This window comes from Dendrobates tinctorius, unplaced genomic scaffold (assembly GCF_039654945.1).
Source record: "Dendrobates tinctorius isolate UK_male_01 unplaced genomic scaffold, ASM3965494v1 ptg000027l, whole genome shotgun sequence".
In the NCBI taxonomy this organism is placed as follows: Eukaryota; Metazoa; Chordata; class Amphibia; order Anura; family Dendrobatidae; genus Dendrobates; species Dendrobates tinctorius.
Genome location: NW_027361695.1, coordinates 8,474,091 through 8,492,548, shown reverse-complemented (window position 1 = coordinate 8,492,548; position 18,458 = coordinate 8,474,091). Strand labels below are relative to the sequence as shown.

The 18,458-nt window shown below is 43.2% G+C and overlaps 1 protein-coding gene across 2 annotated transcripts in view; it reads right to left on the bottom strand.

Annotated features, from left to right (window-relative positions):
• Positions 1–15,235: 15,235 nt before the first annotated feature.
• Positions 15,236–18,458, bottom strand: part of SUCLG2 (succinate-CoA ligase GDP-forming subunit beta) — a 198,582-nt gene continuing 195,359 nt past the window's right edge. The window contains exon 11 of one of the 2 annotated variants that reach the window (XM_073569743.1): positions 15,236–15,678. In XM_073569743.1, the coding sequence (XP_073425844.1) occupies positions 15,563–15,678 (116 nt within the window). In that variant the 3' untranslated portion in view covers positions 15,236–15,562. The remainder of the gene's footprint in view (positions 15,679–18,458) is intronic. The other variant, XR_012231124.1, reaches the window with a different exon arrangement.

Below are 18,458 nucleotides of genomic sequence, written 5' to 3'. Positions count from 1 at the left end.
CATTTTATGATACAACTGGTCAAGGTTGGGGAAGCCGATATAGTCATAGACATCACATGGAAGTTTTGAGCCTCAATGCAAAATCCATACTTGAGCATGAACTTTGTAAGTCAGAGCAGCTGTTTCGTCATCTTAAGATACCAAGAACCAGGTGCAACTGGAGTCTCCTAAACCCCTGTAGGCATGCTCCTGTCTATAGGTCATCCACACCTATTTGGTCCTTATGTTGTTAATACCAAAAGTAGCACAGTGCTTAGGGTAGTTAAGGGTGGATATCTTTAAAATGCAATTTCATTTTCATTAAAATATTTTGATTGTGCTGAGAACCCAATTGTTGGCTGGAATGGAGAGGCAGAAGCTCTCACCAAGCTCTGCTCTCTTCCGAAACTGAGGACAGACTAACTTTCTATTGAGTCCGTCTGTGTTGGAGGAGAGAAGTCTTTGGCTGAGAATTTATTCCTCTCCATTATGAAAAGTTTGGGATTTTATCTGCAATTCAATATTTAGAGCAATAGCTGCATGGGGAATTGTAATTTAGTGCATCTACTCATTAACAAATCTACATACAATAGAGAAAAATACATATCCATTATATTATTCAGCTAATGTAAAAGGAATAAAGCTTAGGCCTTGCACTATCCCTAAGCATAATATTAGGGGATCCAGTCTTTTTTTAGCTTGTAAAATATGATTTGCATTGGGGTTGCTGTGGGGCCCATGACTGTTCCTTTTCTTGCCATCTTAGATTTTTATTCCTGACAAATTAATTTGCTTTACCTGAAATAGCAGGCACATAAGGTGTTAAAAGCCGATTACTCTCTTCCTTTATCGAAATCAAAGGGGTTGTTCCAAGACAATCAGGGCTTACAGACATAAGTCCTGTTTAGGACCCTTATCATTCAGGCACAGCAAAAAGTAGTTGAAACCTTGCTTATGAATGGGCATAACATAATATGATATAAGCAGGCCAAACATAATCTAACCCAGTAATATAAACCAATAGGATAACCCATTGTGCATGGTAATAGGGAACACTGGGGTATGTTAGGCTAGGTTTGCAATTGCATCCGACCCTTCTTTAATTTTAACACAAAAAATATCATAGAATGCTTTTCTCTTTTCTGTTAAAATAAAAATCCAATGGACCCCATTTTAGTGAATATAGTCTATAGTATAGAATCTGTTGTGGTTGGCATTCATCACAGAACAAGCCTATTTTTTCTGTTATGTTATAAGAACAAAAAAAAACACAACACCGAATGTAGCCTTAAATGTACAGTCAGATTTAGGCATTAAGAACACAATAAATTCAACACAACTCAAAAATATTTCCGGAATCCGTCCCTTCCTCAGCCCTCAATCTACTAAAACTCTTGTACATGCCCTCATTATCTCCCGCCTTGACTACTGCAACACTCTCCTCTGTGGCCTCCCTGCTAACTCTCTTGCACCACTCCAGTCTGTCCTCAATTCTGCTGCCCGACTAATCCACCTCTCTCCTCGCTACTCCCGTCTCTCCCCTCTGCAAATCCCTCCACTGGCTCCCAATTCACCAACGCATCCAGTTCAAACTACTAACACTGACCTACAAAGCCATCCACAACCTGTCCCCTCCCTATATCTCTGAACTAATCCCCCAATATCTTCCCTCACGTAATCTTCGATCCTACCAAGACCTCCTACTCTCCTCCACACTTATTCGTTCCTCACACAACCGCCTCCAAGATTTCTCCCGAATATCCCCTATCCTCTGGAATGCCATGCCTCAACAAGTCCAATTATCCACCACCCTCGGATCCTTCAAACGGAACCTGAAAACCGATCTCTTCAGGAAAGCTTACAGCCTGCAATGACCATTCTGCCGCCTCACCACCAACCAGAGCTGCTGTACCCCCGACCTTCTGTCTCTTCCCCAATATTCCATAGAATGTAAGTCCGCAAGGACAGTGTCTTCTCCCCTCTGTACCAGTCTGTCATTGTAAATTTGTTTACTGTAAACGATATCTATAACTTTGTATGTAACCCCCCTTCTCATGTACAGCACCATGGAATTAATGGCGCTATATAAATAAATAAATTATCTGTGATATCTTATGTTCGATATGACTTTATGTGACACGTAATGATTTTTACAGACACGTCCTACAAGCACGGAGACGGTTGGCCTGAGATGGTGCGCCATAGATCTGTTGTCTCATTACACCATAAGTTCCCCGGCTCGAAAAAATCATCAGTGACAAGTCACCGTCGTGGGAGAAGAGGCTCGAAAACACCAAGAGGCTTGAGGCTCGATGAAAGGGATTTGATGTCGATAGTAGTTGACATATGCAGGTTTGATATGTGTTCAGCTTCTAAGTGATGCCAAACTGCAGCTTACGAGAATAATTTAAAGAAAAGGGAAACGTAAATTCTAGCAGATGATTGCGGAGATGGGGAAGGTCACCTTCAGCCCTCGCAGACAGATACTGTTTAGATTACAAAACACAGATAATTCCTGTCTGATAAGGCCAAGGAAAATGTATGTGATATTGGTGCGGCGCAGTAATTACGAGGGCGCTATGTATTCCGGGCAGGTAGCCTGCAGAGAAGGCATTTTGACTTTATAATTGGCATCACATTTCCCACTTAATTGGCCTAAATAATGGACGCTGTAGCCTTCATCTAAACACATCGGAACACATTGGAAACAATAGACCTGTGTATAATGAGGTTCTTTAGCAGCCGAGGTGTATGATGAGGTTCTGCAGCAACTGAGGTGTATGATGAGGTTCTGAAGCATCTGAGGTGTATTATGAGGTTCAGCAGCAGCTGAGGTGTATTATGAGGTTCTACAACAGCTGAGGGGTATTACTAAATTCTGCAACAGCTGACGTGTATTATGAGGTTCTGCAGCAGCTGAGGTGTATTACGAGGTTCTGCAGCAGCTGAGGTGTATCACGAGGTTTGGCAGAAGCTGAGGTGTATTAAGAGGTTTGGCAGAAGCTGAGATGTATTATGAGGTTCTGCAGCAGCTGAGGTGTGTTGTGAGATTCTGCAGCAACTGAGGGGTATTACTAAAATCTGCAGCAGCTGAGGTGTATTATGAGGTTCTGCAGCAGCTGAGGTGTATTATGAGGTTCTGCAGCAGCTGAGGTGTATTATGAGGTTCTGCAGCAGCAGAGGTGTATTATGAGGTTCTGCAGCAGCTGAGGTGTATTATGAGGTTCTGCAGCAGCAGAGGTGTATTATGAGGTTCTGCAGCAGCTGAGGTGTATTATGAGGTTCTGCAGCAGCTGAGGTGTATTATGAGGTTCTGCAGCAGCTGAGGTGTATTATGAGGTTCTGCAGCAGCAGAGGTGTATTATGAGGTTCCGCATCAGCTGAGGTGTATTATGCAGTTCTGAAGCACCTCAGGTTCCGCAGCAGCTACGTTTATACAAGCTGCTTTAGGACAAATCTTTGACATTACTTTATCACGTCCATGATATATTATTTTGTGATTTAGCTTTTATCCCGTTTGTGGGACGCTGTCTGATCCGCGTGTGAAAGGCGACACAGAGATCTCGATACTTTACATCATTAACACTCGATTCTTCTGTTATTCATCCGACACTCACGAGAAAAGAAGAAACACCGGGGAGGAGGAAGGCCGACCTGTCAGGGATTTACTCTAAAAAGAATATAAAGTAGATAGGACTAAACCACAAGAGAGGACATGAAGATCACGACGATCACAGATCTTGATTTCGGGGGTTGGGGAAGATCATATTAACTTAGTATGTAAATGATATGGACACTTTTAGGGGCAAATTTATTTACTTAATGCATGTAGTTTTGCTTAATATTGATTTTGTAACTGTTTGGTTAAATACTGTATTATCACAATACATGGCAGGATGAGTTAACTGTGAATCTGTTAGTGAGCTTGTTTTGATCACAGAGTTATTTTTCTTCTAAATTCTTCTAAGCCGATTTTATGAGCCCACGAAGGTTGGGTTCAGGAAATAAATCGGCTTAGAGGAGTTCAGGAAAAGAAAGATGAGTGTTACACATGTTGCCATCAGAACGAGCTCACTGACAGATTCACTGGTAACTCATTCTGCTATGTACAGTGACTCACAGCAGCTCTAGAAGCTAAAATGTCCATCATTTTTATTAAAACACAATTACAAATATTTTTAACTAAAATTAAATGCATTTAAGTTAAAACATATATATTTAAATTGCCTTTGAAGTTATCCATATCTCCTAAAGGGGTTGTTTAAGATTTTTGAAAATTGCCCAGAAAGCAATGGATGGACTAAAGAAATTTTTATCAACTCAGTACTGTGAAGTGTTACTGCTCACATGGTCTCACTGATCTTTGTCAGCTTTCGGGCCATTTATCAAAAATCATAGACAACCCCTTTAAAGATGACATTTCAATTGCCATAAATACATATTATTTTTACCTGGTGTAAACGCCGCTGTTCTCCTGAATCCGGCGATGTTTTTCTTTTGCTCCTGCTCCTCTCTGTTCCTGAGATATGACCCATTCTTTCCTATATATATAAATCTAGCCTTTTTAGCAAATGGGGCGTTGTCCTTAATGCTTGTCTATTGGCCACACCCACTTCGCTATAAAGACTACATTTACATACAGGCAAGAGAGGGCCATATCTCAGAAACTGAGAGGCGTAGAAAGAAAAGAAAAACATCGCCAGATTCAGGAGGAAAGCGGCATTTACACCAGGTAAATAAATTACATGTTTATGACAAGTGAGATTCCCTTTAATTATTTTTTTTTAGAGATTTGTTATCCACAGAACATCAAATTCTGTTACAATATAAGTAGACGTGTACATTGCCACCTAGAGACCATCCCGCAGTACCTTATGGTAAACTTGCGAAAAGTTCAAAAATAAAATATAACATTCTGAAATGTAGAAAAAAAAATATATAAACTGTGTCTCTCTGCACTTTATGTTCACTTTCGTCATAGGAAAATTCCAATTAATGGTTTTCCATGAGATCTGTACATATAGGGGCAGCAACTGCGATAATTCACACTCTTCCCACACCCTCTGCCTGTCCACAATATCCTCCCTCCATCTGCTTTGTCATTCTTACACGTCTTGTTCCGTGCGGGATCTGTTCTTATCATCTGCCTTTTTTTTGGTTAGTTGTGACCTTATGTCAAAAACGACAAATGCGTTGAAAAAAAGTCAAAACATTCTATTGTCTTTTTTTAGTTTTATTACCAGGCGGTAACTCCTTCTAAGATGACAAAACCATGGAATGCATGGGAAAAATGGTCATTTAGAAATATTTTGAGTGATATTACATTTTTGGAATGGATCAATTTTTTTTTTCCTGCATCCTGAGGACAATATAGGCTTAAGGTGGCTGCATAACAGCGCCACTCTTGTTTAATGGCTGTGTCTGGTACTGCAGCTCAGACTTATTCACCAGATAAGGATTTGGCTGACAAATACCAGCCAAAACCCATAAACCAGATGCTCGTAATCCAACACCATCCCCTCTGTGCAGAGCTTGTGCACATACATGGAGTCAGATACTTAAACATGATCTTCAGATTTTTTTAAAATATTTAATTATTTTTTTTTTTTAATCATTGGATGCTAGCGACATACGTCAGTAAATCTTCCTGATATATACCGCTCACAGTGTGCACAGAGCCTTATCCACCCAGAAGTGCTGAGGCAGGTAGAGAACATTTATTGCCGGACATGTATTATTGATACACGATCATCCATATTTAATGCTGCACTACTGAAGTCATATTTCATAGTCAGTTGGGAGCGGAAGATGTTTATGTAAAAGCTCTGTAAACTACTACATGAATGGAGCTTTTACTATGGATCTTTAGCTGTGTAGTTCTATCCATTTACCAGGAGAGGTTCCCAAAAATAATGGGGTCCTCCTGGTACATCCGGTTCCTGGAGTCATAATTAGCATGTTCACCAATCTCACAACTATAGTTTTATTTTCTGTATGATCCTGAAACAGTCTTGTTAAAATCCTACTGGAAAAAAAAAACAGTAGTTAATTAATTTACATTTTCAATTATTAATCTAAAGCCTCAACCATAGGCTAAGGGGTATGGCTTAGTGCAGGCAAGGCAGAAGGTGGAGGCTCTCGCTGCAGACAGTTGTCTTATGGCAAGGCAGAGGGGGGGGGGCTCCTGCTGCAGAGTTGTCTTATGGCAAGGCAGAGAGGGGGGAGGCTCCTGCTGCAGACAGTTGTCTTACGGCAAGGCAGAAGGGTTGAGGCTCCTGCTGCAGTCAGTTGTCTTACGGCAAGGCAGAAGGGTTGATGCTCCTGCTGCAGACAGTTGTCTTACGGCAAGGCAGAAGGGTTACGGCTCCTGATGCAGACAGTTGTCTTACTCCAAGTCAGAAGGGTTGAGGCTCCTGCTGCAGACAGTTGTCTTACGGCAAGGCAGAAGGGTTGAGGCTCCTGTTGCAGTCAGTTGTCTTACGGCAAGGCAGAAGGGTTGAGGCTCCTGCTGCAGATAGTTGTCTTACGGCAAGGCAGAAGGGTTGAGGCTCCTGATGCAGACAGTTGTCTTACGCCAAGGCAGAAGGGTTGAGGCTCCTGATGCAGACAGTTGTCTTACTCCAAGGCAGAAGGGTTGAGGCTCCTGATGCAGACAGTTGTCTTACGGCAAGGCAGAAGGGTTACGGCTCCTGATGCAGACAGTTGTCTTACGGCAAGGCAGAAGGGTTACGGCTCCTGATGCAGACAGTTGTCTTACGCCAAGGCAGAAGGGTTGAGGCTCCTGATGCAGACAGTTGTCTTACTCCAAGGCAGAAGGGTTGAGTCTCCTGCTGCAGTTGTCTTACGGCAAGACAGAAGGGTTGAGGCTCCTGCTGCAGACAGTTGTCTTACGGCAAGGCAGAAGGGTTGAGGCTCCTGTTGCAGTCAGTTGTCTTACGGCAAGGCAGAAGGGTTGAGGCTCCTGCTGCAGACAGTTGTCTTACGGCAAGGCAGAAGGGTTGAGGCTCCTGATGCAGACAGTTGTCTTACTCCAAGGCAGAAGGGTTGAGGCTCCTGCTGCAGTTGTCTTACGGCAAGACAGAAGGGTTGAGGCTCCAGCTGCAGACAGTTGTCTTACGGCAAGGCAGAAGGGTTGAGGCTCCTGTTGCAGTCAGTTGTCTTACGGCAAGGCAGAAGGGTTGAGGCTCCTGCTGCAGATAGTTGTCTTACGGCAAGGCAGAAGGGTTAAGGCTCCTGATGCAGAGCGTTGTCTTACTCCAAGGCAGAAGGGTTGAGGCTCCTGCTGCAGACAGTTGTCTTACGGCAAGGCAGAGGACACTAGGGAAAAATAAGGGGACATGACAGAGCTACTCGTACACTCAGAGGAGATTTTAGTCATTTTTCAGTTTTAGCTATAAAATATAAGACAGACTACAATCTAAGAAAAAAAATATTAGGATATTAAGTGCTGGGATATTTTTTTGTTTACATCTTCTGTATTTGACATTGACCAGGCAACAAGATTCAGTTTTGAGCTGCGATTCCAAAATAAAGATCCATTGACTACAAGTATATTAAGAGGCTTTTATTGGACAACGCGTTTCGACACTGGACCGGTGTCTTTATCAAGTGTAAAAACCAATTTGACATTGTTGTGACAGAATTGTTGTAAAAATCTAGTTTCCAGGCGGAGTGAAAGAGGAACAGAATATAAAATTCCATCAAGATTGTTCCTGTATTTATGACTATAATATTCTGATTATTATTGGGCCTCTTCATACAATGCAATTCCACAATGTAACAGGTGATTCCAAACAGAATATTTGCTGTGAAAAAAAAAAAAAAAAAAAAAAATACTTTCTTTGAAGTATCTGAAAAAGAAAATCCGACAATAAATAAGAATTCCTGAAGTGCGGTGATTCTGCAGTATTGTATAATGCATCTCATGCCTGAGTGCTCCCAGCCTCCTCTCCGCTATAATGATCTGCCGATCGCCCCCGTCCCCGGTGCCCTGTAATGTTTCTCACTAAAAGGCAAAACAGGTATACATATTTTAAGCATGCATATTACATTTCCAGAACTGAAGGCGCACAGAGAATATTTGCAAGCTTCAGTAAGGCAGAAAAAAATGAATGCGGAACGTTGCATTTTTCATGATTTTCAGGAAAAAAAAAAAAAGAAAAAATATTGTGAAATATTCATCTGCGGTCTATGGCAGAACCACAAGTCCGATGTAAAGCAGCAGAATACAGATGTGCGGCCCGTGACGGCCAATTATATGTATTTCATGTCTGATGATATTAATATCCTTCTGTGTGTGATACGAATGCTGCAAATAATGGAAGCTTTATACTGTATATGGCGGGGAGGACGGTATAAATCCGCCATCCTGTCTGCTGGATCAAGTCCTGAGCGCGCAGCTTCTCATGAATATTAGAAAACATCCCAGTGATGCCGCCGGTGACTACGGTTGTATGATGCAGATTTGTGAATGGATCTCAAGATTTTCTTTTACATTTGAACTATCGTCATGTGTTCTCTTAATCTGTTATTTTCTGTTTCTTTCCCTTTGGCCCCATTTCCCTCCCGGGGTATAATATCCAACCCCTTGCCCCCCTTGTGGACAACACCCCGCCCCTCGCTCCCCTGGTGTATAACATCTGACCCCTCACCCCAGTATATAACCTACGGCCTCCCACACCTGGTGTACGTCCTCCAGCCCCTTTGCCCCTGGTGTATAAAATCCGACCCCTGGTATATAACCTACGGCTTCCCGCCCCCGGTGTATGACTTCCAGCCCCTTTGCCCCTGGTGTATAACATCCGACCCCTGGTATATAACCTACGGCTTCCCGCCCCCGGTGTATGACTTCCAGCCCCTTTGCCCCTGGTGTATAACATCCAACCCCTGGTATATAACCTACGGCTTCCCGCCCCCGGTGTATGACTTCCAGCCCCTTTGCCCCTGGTGTATAACATCCAACCCCTGGTATATAACCTACGGCTTCCCGCCCCCGGTGTATGACTTCCAGCCCCTTTGCCCCTGGTGTATAACATCCGACCCCTGGTATATAACCTACGGCTTCCCGCCCCCGGTGTATGACTTCCAGCCCCTTTGCCCCTGGTGTATAACATCCAACCCCTGGTATATAACCTACGGCTTCCCGCCCCCGGTGTATGACTTCCAGCCCCTTTGCCCCTGGTGTATTACATCTGCCCCCCCATGCTATCTGCCTTTACTATCATGTGGCAGAACGGTTGGTGGTGCAGAGCTGACGATACCAGTGCATCCTGTAATAGGAGCCATTCATGATGTTTCTTCCCCCATCACCTCTGAATAATAATATTGAGAAGTGTGAAAAAAAATGCAGCAACTCGGCCACAAATTGGAGACCCCGTAACGTTACAGAGCGGGGCCGAGTGCTGAGAAGCAGAGGGAAGAAAAGTCACCGACGCTCTGCTGACTCCATAACTGCAGAGTCCAAACCTCCTTTAGTATTAACATCAGCACAAACACAGCGCCCCTGCTGGAGGCTTCATGGCCTATAAAGTTGCATGCAGCCATACATCACCAAGCACAATGCCGAGCGTCTGATGGAGTGGTGTAAAGCCGCCACCACTGGACGCTGGAGGAGACGTGTTCTGTGCAGTGACGGATGACACTTCTCTTTCTGGTGTCTGATGGACAAGTCTGGGTTTGGTGAATGCCAGGAGGGACTTTACCCCCTGACTGCATTGTGCCTAGTGTACAGAAGGAGGGATAATGTTGTAGGGTTATTTTTCAGGGGTCGACCTCAGCCCTTTTTTCCAATGGATGAAATACCTATTTCTTCAACATACAAGACATTTTGGACAATTGTAGCATTCAGCTTTGTGAAAACAGTTTTCCCTTTTCTGTATCCGATGACTGTGCCCAATGCACAAGATCCATGTTTGGGGGGAGTTTGGTGCAAGAACATGACCGGCTGCACAGTTGAACGGACATTGTGAGCTTGGCCTCTCCCCAGCATCAGGGTCTGACCTCAAATTCTCTTCTAGATGAAGGGGCAAAAATTACCACGAACAGAGATTAGCAGGACCCGGTTGATCAGCCAAGGTGGTAATCTGAGGTCGCTGGACAGGAACCTTGAGAACCATCCTTTCTTTGATGGCATCAGTGGCTCCACTCTTTGTTTTCCGGCCTACCACGATGTCACATGTACATCATGCCAGCACTGATGACGTGGCATCAGGCTGGGTAATGAAAAGAAGAGCCGTGGAACTGCCGATTACCTGACTACATCTTATTGCTCCCATCCACAATTTACGGACTTGGCCAATGGTCCGGTACCAGCTCTAGCTAGAACGGTTTCTGAAAATTCAAGTCTGTTGGCAGCTACCTGAAGGATGCTAATCTGCAGTACCGCAGACAACCATATTGGTTAACCCTTACAAGGATCTACTCTCCTATCCCATCACACCGGAATTGGTGTTTCGTTAGAATATGGAAGCTGTTCATAGTTTTTAGGCTGACTTGGACAAACTGAGATTTGAGCATCTACTTGAGGCTCTCCTTCCACCTGGAGAAAGACAGGTTCAATCTTCAGAGGATAAGATATTTTTTTAATAACATATGACTATTAATCTGTAGAATACGCTACCATAATCACAGGTCACAGTGGGAAGTTGATGGTTTCAAAAAAGCCAATGCTCTTTTTTCTGTTTAAAAAAATTAGTTATGTAACTTTTTAAAGTTTTTTTTCTGAATGCTTAGTCAAGTGGATTGACAATTGGGATCAGGAGGGAAAGATTAGCTCTTCTGGGGCAGAGAGAAAGATTCTCTCTTCTGGGTTGGATCGAAGGGAAAGATTAGCTCTTCTGCTGCTGACCAAAGAGACGTATTATCTTTTCTGGGGCTGACCAGAGGGAAAGATTAGCTCTTCTGGGGCAGGCAAATTCGAGGGCTTAGCTCTTCGATGGTAGACCGGAGGGAAAGATGGGCAGGTCGACCAAAGGAAAAAACTAGCTCTTCTGAGGCCGACCAAAGGGAAGAATGATCTTTTCTGGTGCTGACCGGAGGGAAAGATTAGCTCTTCTATGGCCTACTAGGGGGAAAGTTTAGATTTTCTGGGGTTGACTGGAGGAAGATTAGCTCTTCTGGGACCGACCGTGGGGAGAAAGATTAGCTTTTCTGGAGAGGATCGGAGGGAAAGTTTAGCTCTTCTGGTGCATGCTGACTGGAGGGAAAGATTAGATTTTCTGGGGTTGACCGAAGGAAGATTAGCTCTTCTGGAGTAGGCCGACTGGAAGGAAGGATTAGCTCTTCTGGGGCGGACCGGAGGGAAACATTAGCTCTTCTGGGGCGGACCGGAGGGAAACATTAGCTCTTCTGGGGCGGACCAGAGGGAAACATTAGCTCTTCTGGGGCGGACCGGAGGGAAACATTAGCTCTTTTAGGGCAGACCAGGGGGAAAGATTCTCTTCTGTGGCGGAGCAGATGATAGTTTGTACATGTAACCCTCCCTTTTACACTTCCCCATCCCTCTGTTGAACCTGACAGATAAGTCATTTTTTTTCCAACTATATTAACTATGGCTTTACCCCCCACCCCGTACTTTCCCTTTAACGTATTTTAAATTCCTCGCACAAGTCCTGCATTTCATAAGACAGTTGTGCCGCCGCTAGATTCCCTCCCTGACAATTAGCAGAAGATTGTGTTGAGGTATTATCTCGTTCTCTGCCTCACATGATATAAAGACTTGTGCACTTGATCCTCCTAAGCCCCTCTCCCGGTATAACTTACAAGCAATTAATCATACTGTCATCTACTTGCTAACCTTCTATTTTTGCCCACAAAAAAAAAAAAAAAAAGCAAAAAAGGAAGCTGTTGCTCGCTTACACAATTATACTGCAGAAAATAACCTTGCTTCTCTTCACAGTAAACCAGGCTTTTCATTTTACAATCGACCTAGTTCTGCTTCCAGAGCATGTTCTCATAGGGAAGAGTAACAAATGACGCCGCCGGTGCAGGCGGCATATGCTTTTATTTCCCTTATAGCGCACATGCTGACCTTTCTTGGCATAAAATACAAATACCTTGTATAGGACTCTATTAAGTATGACAGATTTCTTACGCCCGAGGCTCAATTATCAGTTTATGATGGAGAGACCCAGCATCCTGCCGGCGCGCCCTCCCCCTTCCTACGATAGCTTCTGTGTTGTAGCAAGTTTTAATGTTTCTCGGAACGGCAGTAAAATGTCAACTGGATGAAAAACACAAGAGGAAATATTTTGTGTCTCCAAGTGCTTTCTTGCAAACCAGACCATATACAGAGATTACAGGGGGTAAACAGTCACCAGTGTGCGAATTCAGAAAAATGACTGAAAGGGTTAAAAAGCAACTGCAGCGTTCGTGTCTGTTCACGCTTCCTTAGGTATATCGACGACACATGCCAATAAACAGGCAATACAATGACAAATACAGTGCCTTGCGAAAGTATTCGGCCCCCTGGAACTTTTCAACCTTTTCCCACATGTCATGCTTCAAACAAAGATACCAAATGTAAATTTTTGGTGAAGAATCAACAAGTGGGACACAATTGTAAAGTTGAACGAAATAAAGTTGAATGAAATTTATTGGTTACTTTTAAATTTTTGTAAACACAAAAACTGAAAAGTGGGGCGTGCAATATTATTCGGCCCCTTTACTTTCAGTGCAGCAAACTCACTCCAGAAGTTCATTGTGGATCTCTGAATGATCCAATGTTGTCCTAAATGACTAATGATGATAAGTATAATCCACCTGTGTGTAATCAAGTCTCCATATAAATGCACCTGCTCTGTGATAGTCTCAGGGTTCTGTTTGAAGCACAGAGAGCATCATGAAGACCAAGGAACACAACAGGCAGGTCCGTGATACTGTTGTGGAGAAGTTTAAAGCCAGATTAGGATACAAAATGATTTCCAAAACTTTAAACATCCCAAGGAGCACTGTCCAAGTGATCATATTGAAATGGAAGGAGTATCATACCACTGCAAATCTACCAAGACCCGGCCGTCCCTCTAAACTTTCATCTCAAACAAGAAGACTGATCAGAGATGCAGCCAAGAGACCCATGATCACTCTGGATGAACTGCAGAGATCTATAGCTGAGGTGGGACAGTCTGTCCACAGGACAACAATCAGTCGTGCACTGGACAAATCTGGCCTTTATGGAAGAGTGGCAAGAAGAAAGCCATTTCTCAAAGATATACATAAAAAGTGTTGTTTAAAGCTTGCAACAAGCCACCTGGGAGACACACCAAACATGTGGAAGAAGGTGCTCTGGTCAGATGAAACCAAAATTAAACTTTCTGGCAACAATGCCAAACGATATGTTTGGCGTAAAGGCAACACAGCTCATCACCCTTAACAAACCATCCCCACTGTTAAACATGGTGGTGGCAGCATCATGGTTTGGGCCTGTTTTTCTTCAGCAGGGACAGGAAAGATGGTTAAAATTGAGGGAAGATGGATGGAGCCAAATACAGGACCATTCTTGAAGAAAACCTGTTGGAGTCTGCAAAAGACCTGGGACAGGGACGGAGATTTGTCTTCCAACAAGACAATGATCCCAAACATAAAGCAAAATCTACAATGGAATGGTTCACAAATAAACATATCCAGGTGTTAGAATGGCCAAGTCAAAGTCCAGACCTGAATCCAATCGAGAATCTCTGGAAAGAGCTGAAAACTGCTGTTCACAAACGATCTCCATCCAACCTCACTGAGCTCGAGCTGTTTGCCAAGGAAGAATGGGCAAGAATTTCAGTCTCTTGATGCACAAAACTGATAGAGACATACCCCAAGCGACAGCAGCTGTAATCACAGCAAAAGGTGGCGCAACAAAGTATTAAGTTAAAGGGGCCGAATAATATTGCACGCCCCGCTTTTCAGTTTTTGTATTTCCACAAAAATTTAAAATAATCAATAAATTTCGTTCAACTTCACAATTGTGTCCCACTTGTTGTTGAGTCTTCACCAAAAATTTACATTTGGTATCTTTATGTTTGAAGCATGATATGTGGGAAAAGGTTGAAAAGTTCCAGGGGGCCGAATACTTTCGCAAGGCACTGTATAGTTTTTTTTTTTTTTTCCGGCCAGGACACCCTTTTTGTATACACCGGATGTATGGGCGTATGCACTAGGGGAGCACTGACTGTGGTGAGCTTGTGTTGGACACATGTAGCTAATCTGAACGCACAAAGCTGCAGTGTAAAGCATGGTGGAGAGAGCGATGTTATAGGAGAGATGTTTAAACTACGTCCAAGCTTAGATCACCAAACAGCGAAATAAAAAAAAATATATATATCAGGTAGCAACACTTATGGAGTAAGGACATAAACTGTCCCAAGCAGAAGTAAAAATTTTTTTTTTTTTACTTAAATAAATGTATTTTTTTGGCCTAAAAATTGATTTTTGTAATTGGATTTAATTACAAATTTAGCACCGTTCAGCTTTTACATGTCGTTTGCTGGCTGTTGAATAACTTAACTGAGAATCCATCAGTGAGCTTTTTGTGATTCTCTTATCTATCTTTTTCTGAGCTCTTATAAAACGGATTTATTAGACTCAGATTAACTTTGGTCAGTGGTTATTAATCAAAAGCAGATAACAGAATTACAAACTTTCTATCAGAACAAGCTCACTGGCAGATGCTTAGATGACTCATTCTGCAGCCAGAAATGGACAGTGCAAGTCAGAGGTTACAAAAAAAAAAAAAATTTTTAATGAAACCCAATCTTCAGCTCGGGGAATGTTTTTTTTTTTTTTGTGCTCACTATCGCTTTTTACGGAGTAATGCATTTTGTATAAAAGTTTTGGGAAGGGGAGTGCAGTTTCTGAACCTACTTCTGAGTATTGTAACATATTACTGCTATAGATTTTTGTCTGTTAAAAGTTTTTATTAAAAAACAAAAAAAGCTTCAAAATGAGAACCCTTTTGGAAATCCTGATAGGTCTCTGTTATTCCTCCTGCAAACCAGTGTTTGTGTGTATGTCCAATCAGTGATGGCGGTGTAGAGACACACCCCTTGTCTGTCCAATCAGTGATGGCGGTTCTTTCACAGTGAAAACTTAAACACCTACTTTGAATTTAGAGCTAAACATTCAAGGAGTAACGGCGGAGCGTCATATCGAAGGCTCAGAAATAAGTATCAGCACAGTTCCAATTCATACCAAACCAGAATTAGGATTATTTCTGTTTTGTAAATCGCCTGCAGGCCCCTGAAACAAGCGGACACATTATAATCTGCATTAATAAGATCAAGAAATCTTTATTAGTTCATAGTCTGGAAGAAAAATAAAGTTCTTTGTACAGTACGTGTATGTATAACAGTATCGATCCGTATAAAATACACAAACGTATCACCGCCGACTACAATAAAACTTCATTTTAGTGGAAAAATACTGGTATAAAATCAGTGACGGATTAGGATTTGTGCAGATTACCAAGGTCTTCATATTAATCTATGATGGGTCGTCCGGACGAGGTGACGTCCTGTGGATCGGTTTTCCCAGCTTTGCGCTGCGGAACCGTGATACATTCATTGTTAGAGGTTTCTCGGTGCGTTGGCGACGGGAGCCTTTACTTCTTCTTGATGCTGGCGACGGCCTTTCTGGCAGCATCGTCTAGGTCGTTGGCAGAGGTGATGGGCAGACCGCTCTCCTTCAGGATTCGTTTGGCCTCATTGACGTTGGTTCCTTAAAAGCAAAAAGAAATTGTCAAACTCCTTAAAATAAAAATAAAAATCCTTTATATATTAACACTATGGTCTTAGTCTGAATTATTTTTGGCCACTGGTTTGATAATTGACATTAACACCTTCTTTGTATGAGCTAGCGTCCCCTAGTGGCAGACTTGTGCTGCAGAGAAATTCTAAAATCGTCTTTACTACCGTCACAATATAGAGATAAAAAAAAACCCAAAACCCCGTGTATACGCCCTTATAGATTCAGTACAGAAGCTCCGGAGGTCCAGTGTCACAGCTCCATGTGCTGAGCAGTGATTAGCGCCAGTAGTACTGCTCATGACCACTAATAGTGAACAATCAGCGGGTACACGACTGCTGTGTGGTCAAAGGGTCAGGGGGCACTCGTGGCTTCTATGCTGGATTAATGTGGAGCGGAAATCTGAGTACAGATTTCATGACATTTGCTGGTTCCTCCATTTATCATATTCAGTACAAAATAGGCCAATCATTAGATTGCAATAGTTTTCTAATTCGGTGCAACATTTTGTGCAGAGTAATTTCTTAATATATTTAGAAATAGCAGCAGCTACGGCTCTAGATTTAAACGATAAAATTCCCTCTACCTCCAGTCTCCACTAGGGGGAGCTCCCTGTATACAGAGATACATAAGATTCTGTCTGTAGCCACCACTAAGGGGAGCTCCCTGTATACACAGATACACAAGATTCTGTCCGCAGTCACCACTCGGGGGAGCTCCCTGTATACAGAGATACATGATAAGATTCTGTCTGCAGAAACCACCAGGGGGAGCTCCCTGTATACAGAGATACATGATAAGATTCTGTGTGCAGCCACCACTAAGGGGAGCTCCCTGTATACAGAGATACATGATAAGATTGAGTGTATAGCCACCACTAGGGGGAGCTCCCTGTATACAGACACACATGATAAGATTCTGTTTGCAGCCACCACTAGGAGGAGGTCCCTGTATACAGAGATACATGATAAGATCCTGTCTGCAGCCACCACTAGGGGGAGTCCCTGTATACAGAGATACATGATAAGATTCTATATCTGCAGCCACCACTAGGGGAACATAAGAAATAAGACATTAAGCAGAATGAGCCTATGTTTAGTTGCAGGCAGCTAGAATTGTGTCTATGCATAAGATTTGGAACTCTGAAAAGCAGAGATCTACTTTGAAAAGTCCAACATTTATCCTCAAATAAAGCTAATAATAATACAACTGGTTTCCAGCACAGATCTTCCGTACATTGAGGGTGGGAGGGGGAATAAACCAACCCATTAACTCCAGTTTTAGTGCATTTAAAAATAAACAAAAGGCTGCAGACTTTGGTAAAAGCCTCATTTGAACTAAAACTCCAAGACCCTGCTTTATCCCATTTACTCACATGATGCCCCCCCCCCACCCAGCTTTCCTGAGTGGCGGTCCAACTCGCTGATCATTTATGTCATAAAGCAGAAGTCTCGGTACAAAGCCTAAATTAAATAATTGACAGTTCACAGCTAATTCTATGGGGGCGTCTAATGTTGAACTGCTAATTTAACCAGCGACACAGCTCACACGAAGCCAATGGAGAAACAGTCTGTAGGTCGAAATCAAAATGTTAATTACATATGAGGAAAGTGAGAAAATAACTGAGATATTGTTACTTGTAAGAACAGACACCAGGCAGTGCTGCCCCGCCGAGACGCCATGTGTACCCGGCACATACCAGGCATCATGGACACTGCAAAATGGAGGTGGGAAACAGAAGAAACGCTGTAGATCAGACCTGGCCAAACTGCGGACCAAGACAGCCGAAGGGCTAAAACAGTAACCCACGGGTCGCCCTACCCCACCGCCGCACCCGGTCACCACTGTCTGCATCCTCAGGATGCAGACAGCAGTGAATACATTGGTGGAGGACGGGGAACAGGTTCCATCTTACACCAAACACCGCGAGACAGCAGACGCGATGACGTCATTTCATCACGCTGCTGCTGAGACTCGGTGCACAGGAGACAGGAGCAGAGATCTGGGGGAACGTGAGCGAGGTATGCGGTTTTGTTTTATTTTCATGTGTATGGGAGATTTGTATGCATAAATGGAATCTATGTGGGGCTCACCGGGGGCGTAACGATCGCAGTGGGAGGTTGAGCCCGAGACCGTTTGGGCTAGGAGCCCACAGACACCAGCACAAACTTCCAACAGGATGCGCATCCTTGGACTCGCATTGAGTTGAAGTGTATGGCGTTGCAGAGACCCGCCAGGTCCGTGCACGGCAACACATGGTGCTGGACAATCAGAGGCTAGCATGCACATGACTGGGAGCGCAAAGCAGTGATGTCCATGCACTCCCATTGCTGGCAAGCTGAAGTCAGCTGCCAGATTCAGAAAATGATGCCACATGGCGGGGGAGCTGAGGGAAGGCGAGTGTAATCATTTATTTTTTTTCTATTCATTAAACAGCAGCGGAAGAATGGGGGACATATATACCAGCAAGGGGAACATACATACCAGGGTGAGGCCCAGGATGGGAGGATATACATACCAGAATGGGGCACAGGATAAGGGGGACATACTGTAACTATGTATGTGGGGGCTTGTATTGTATATAGGAGGCTATGTGGGGGCTCTTACGGTATATAGGGAGATGTCGGCATACTTAATTTTGCTCAATATTAAATACAATTAATATTGAAGAAAAGAGAGCCTAGAATCCAAATCCATTACAAACGTATAATGTTTTTATTTACCAAATATGACACACATTAGAGATACAGGAA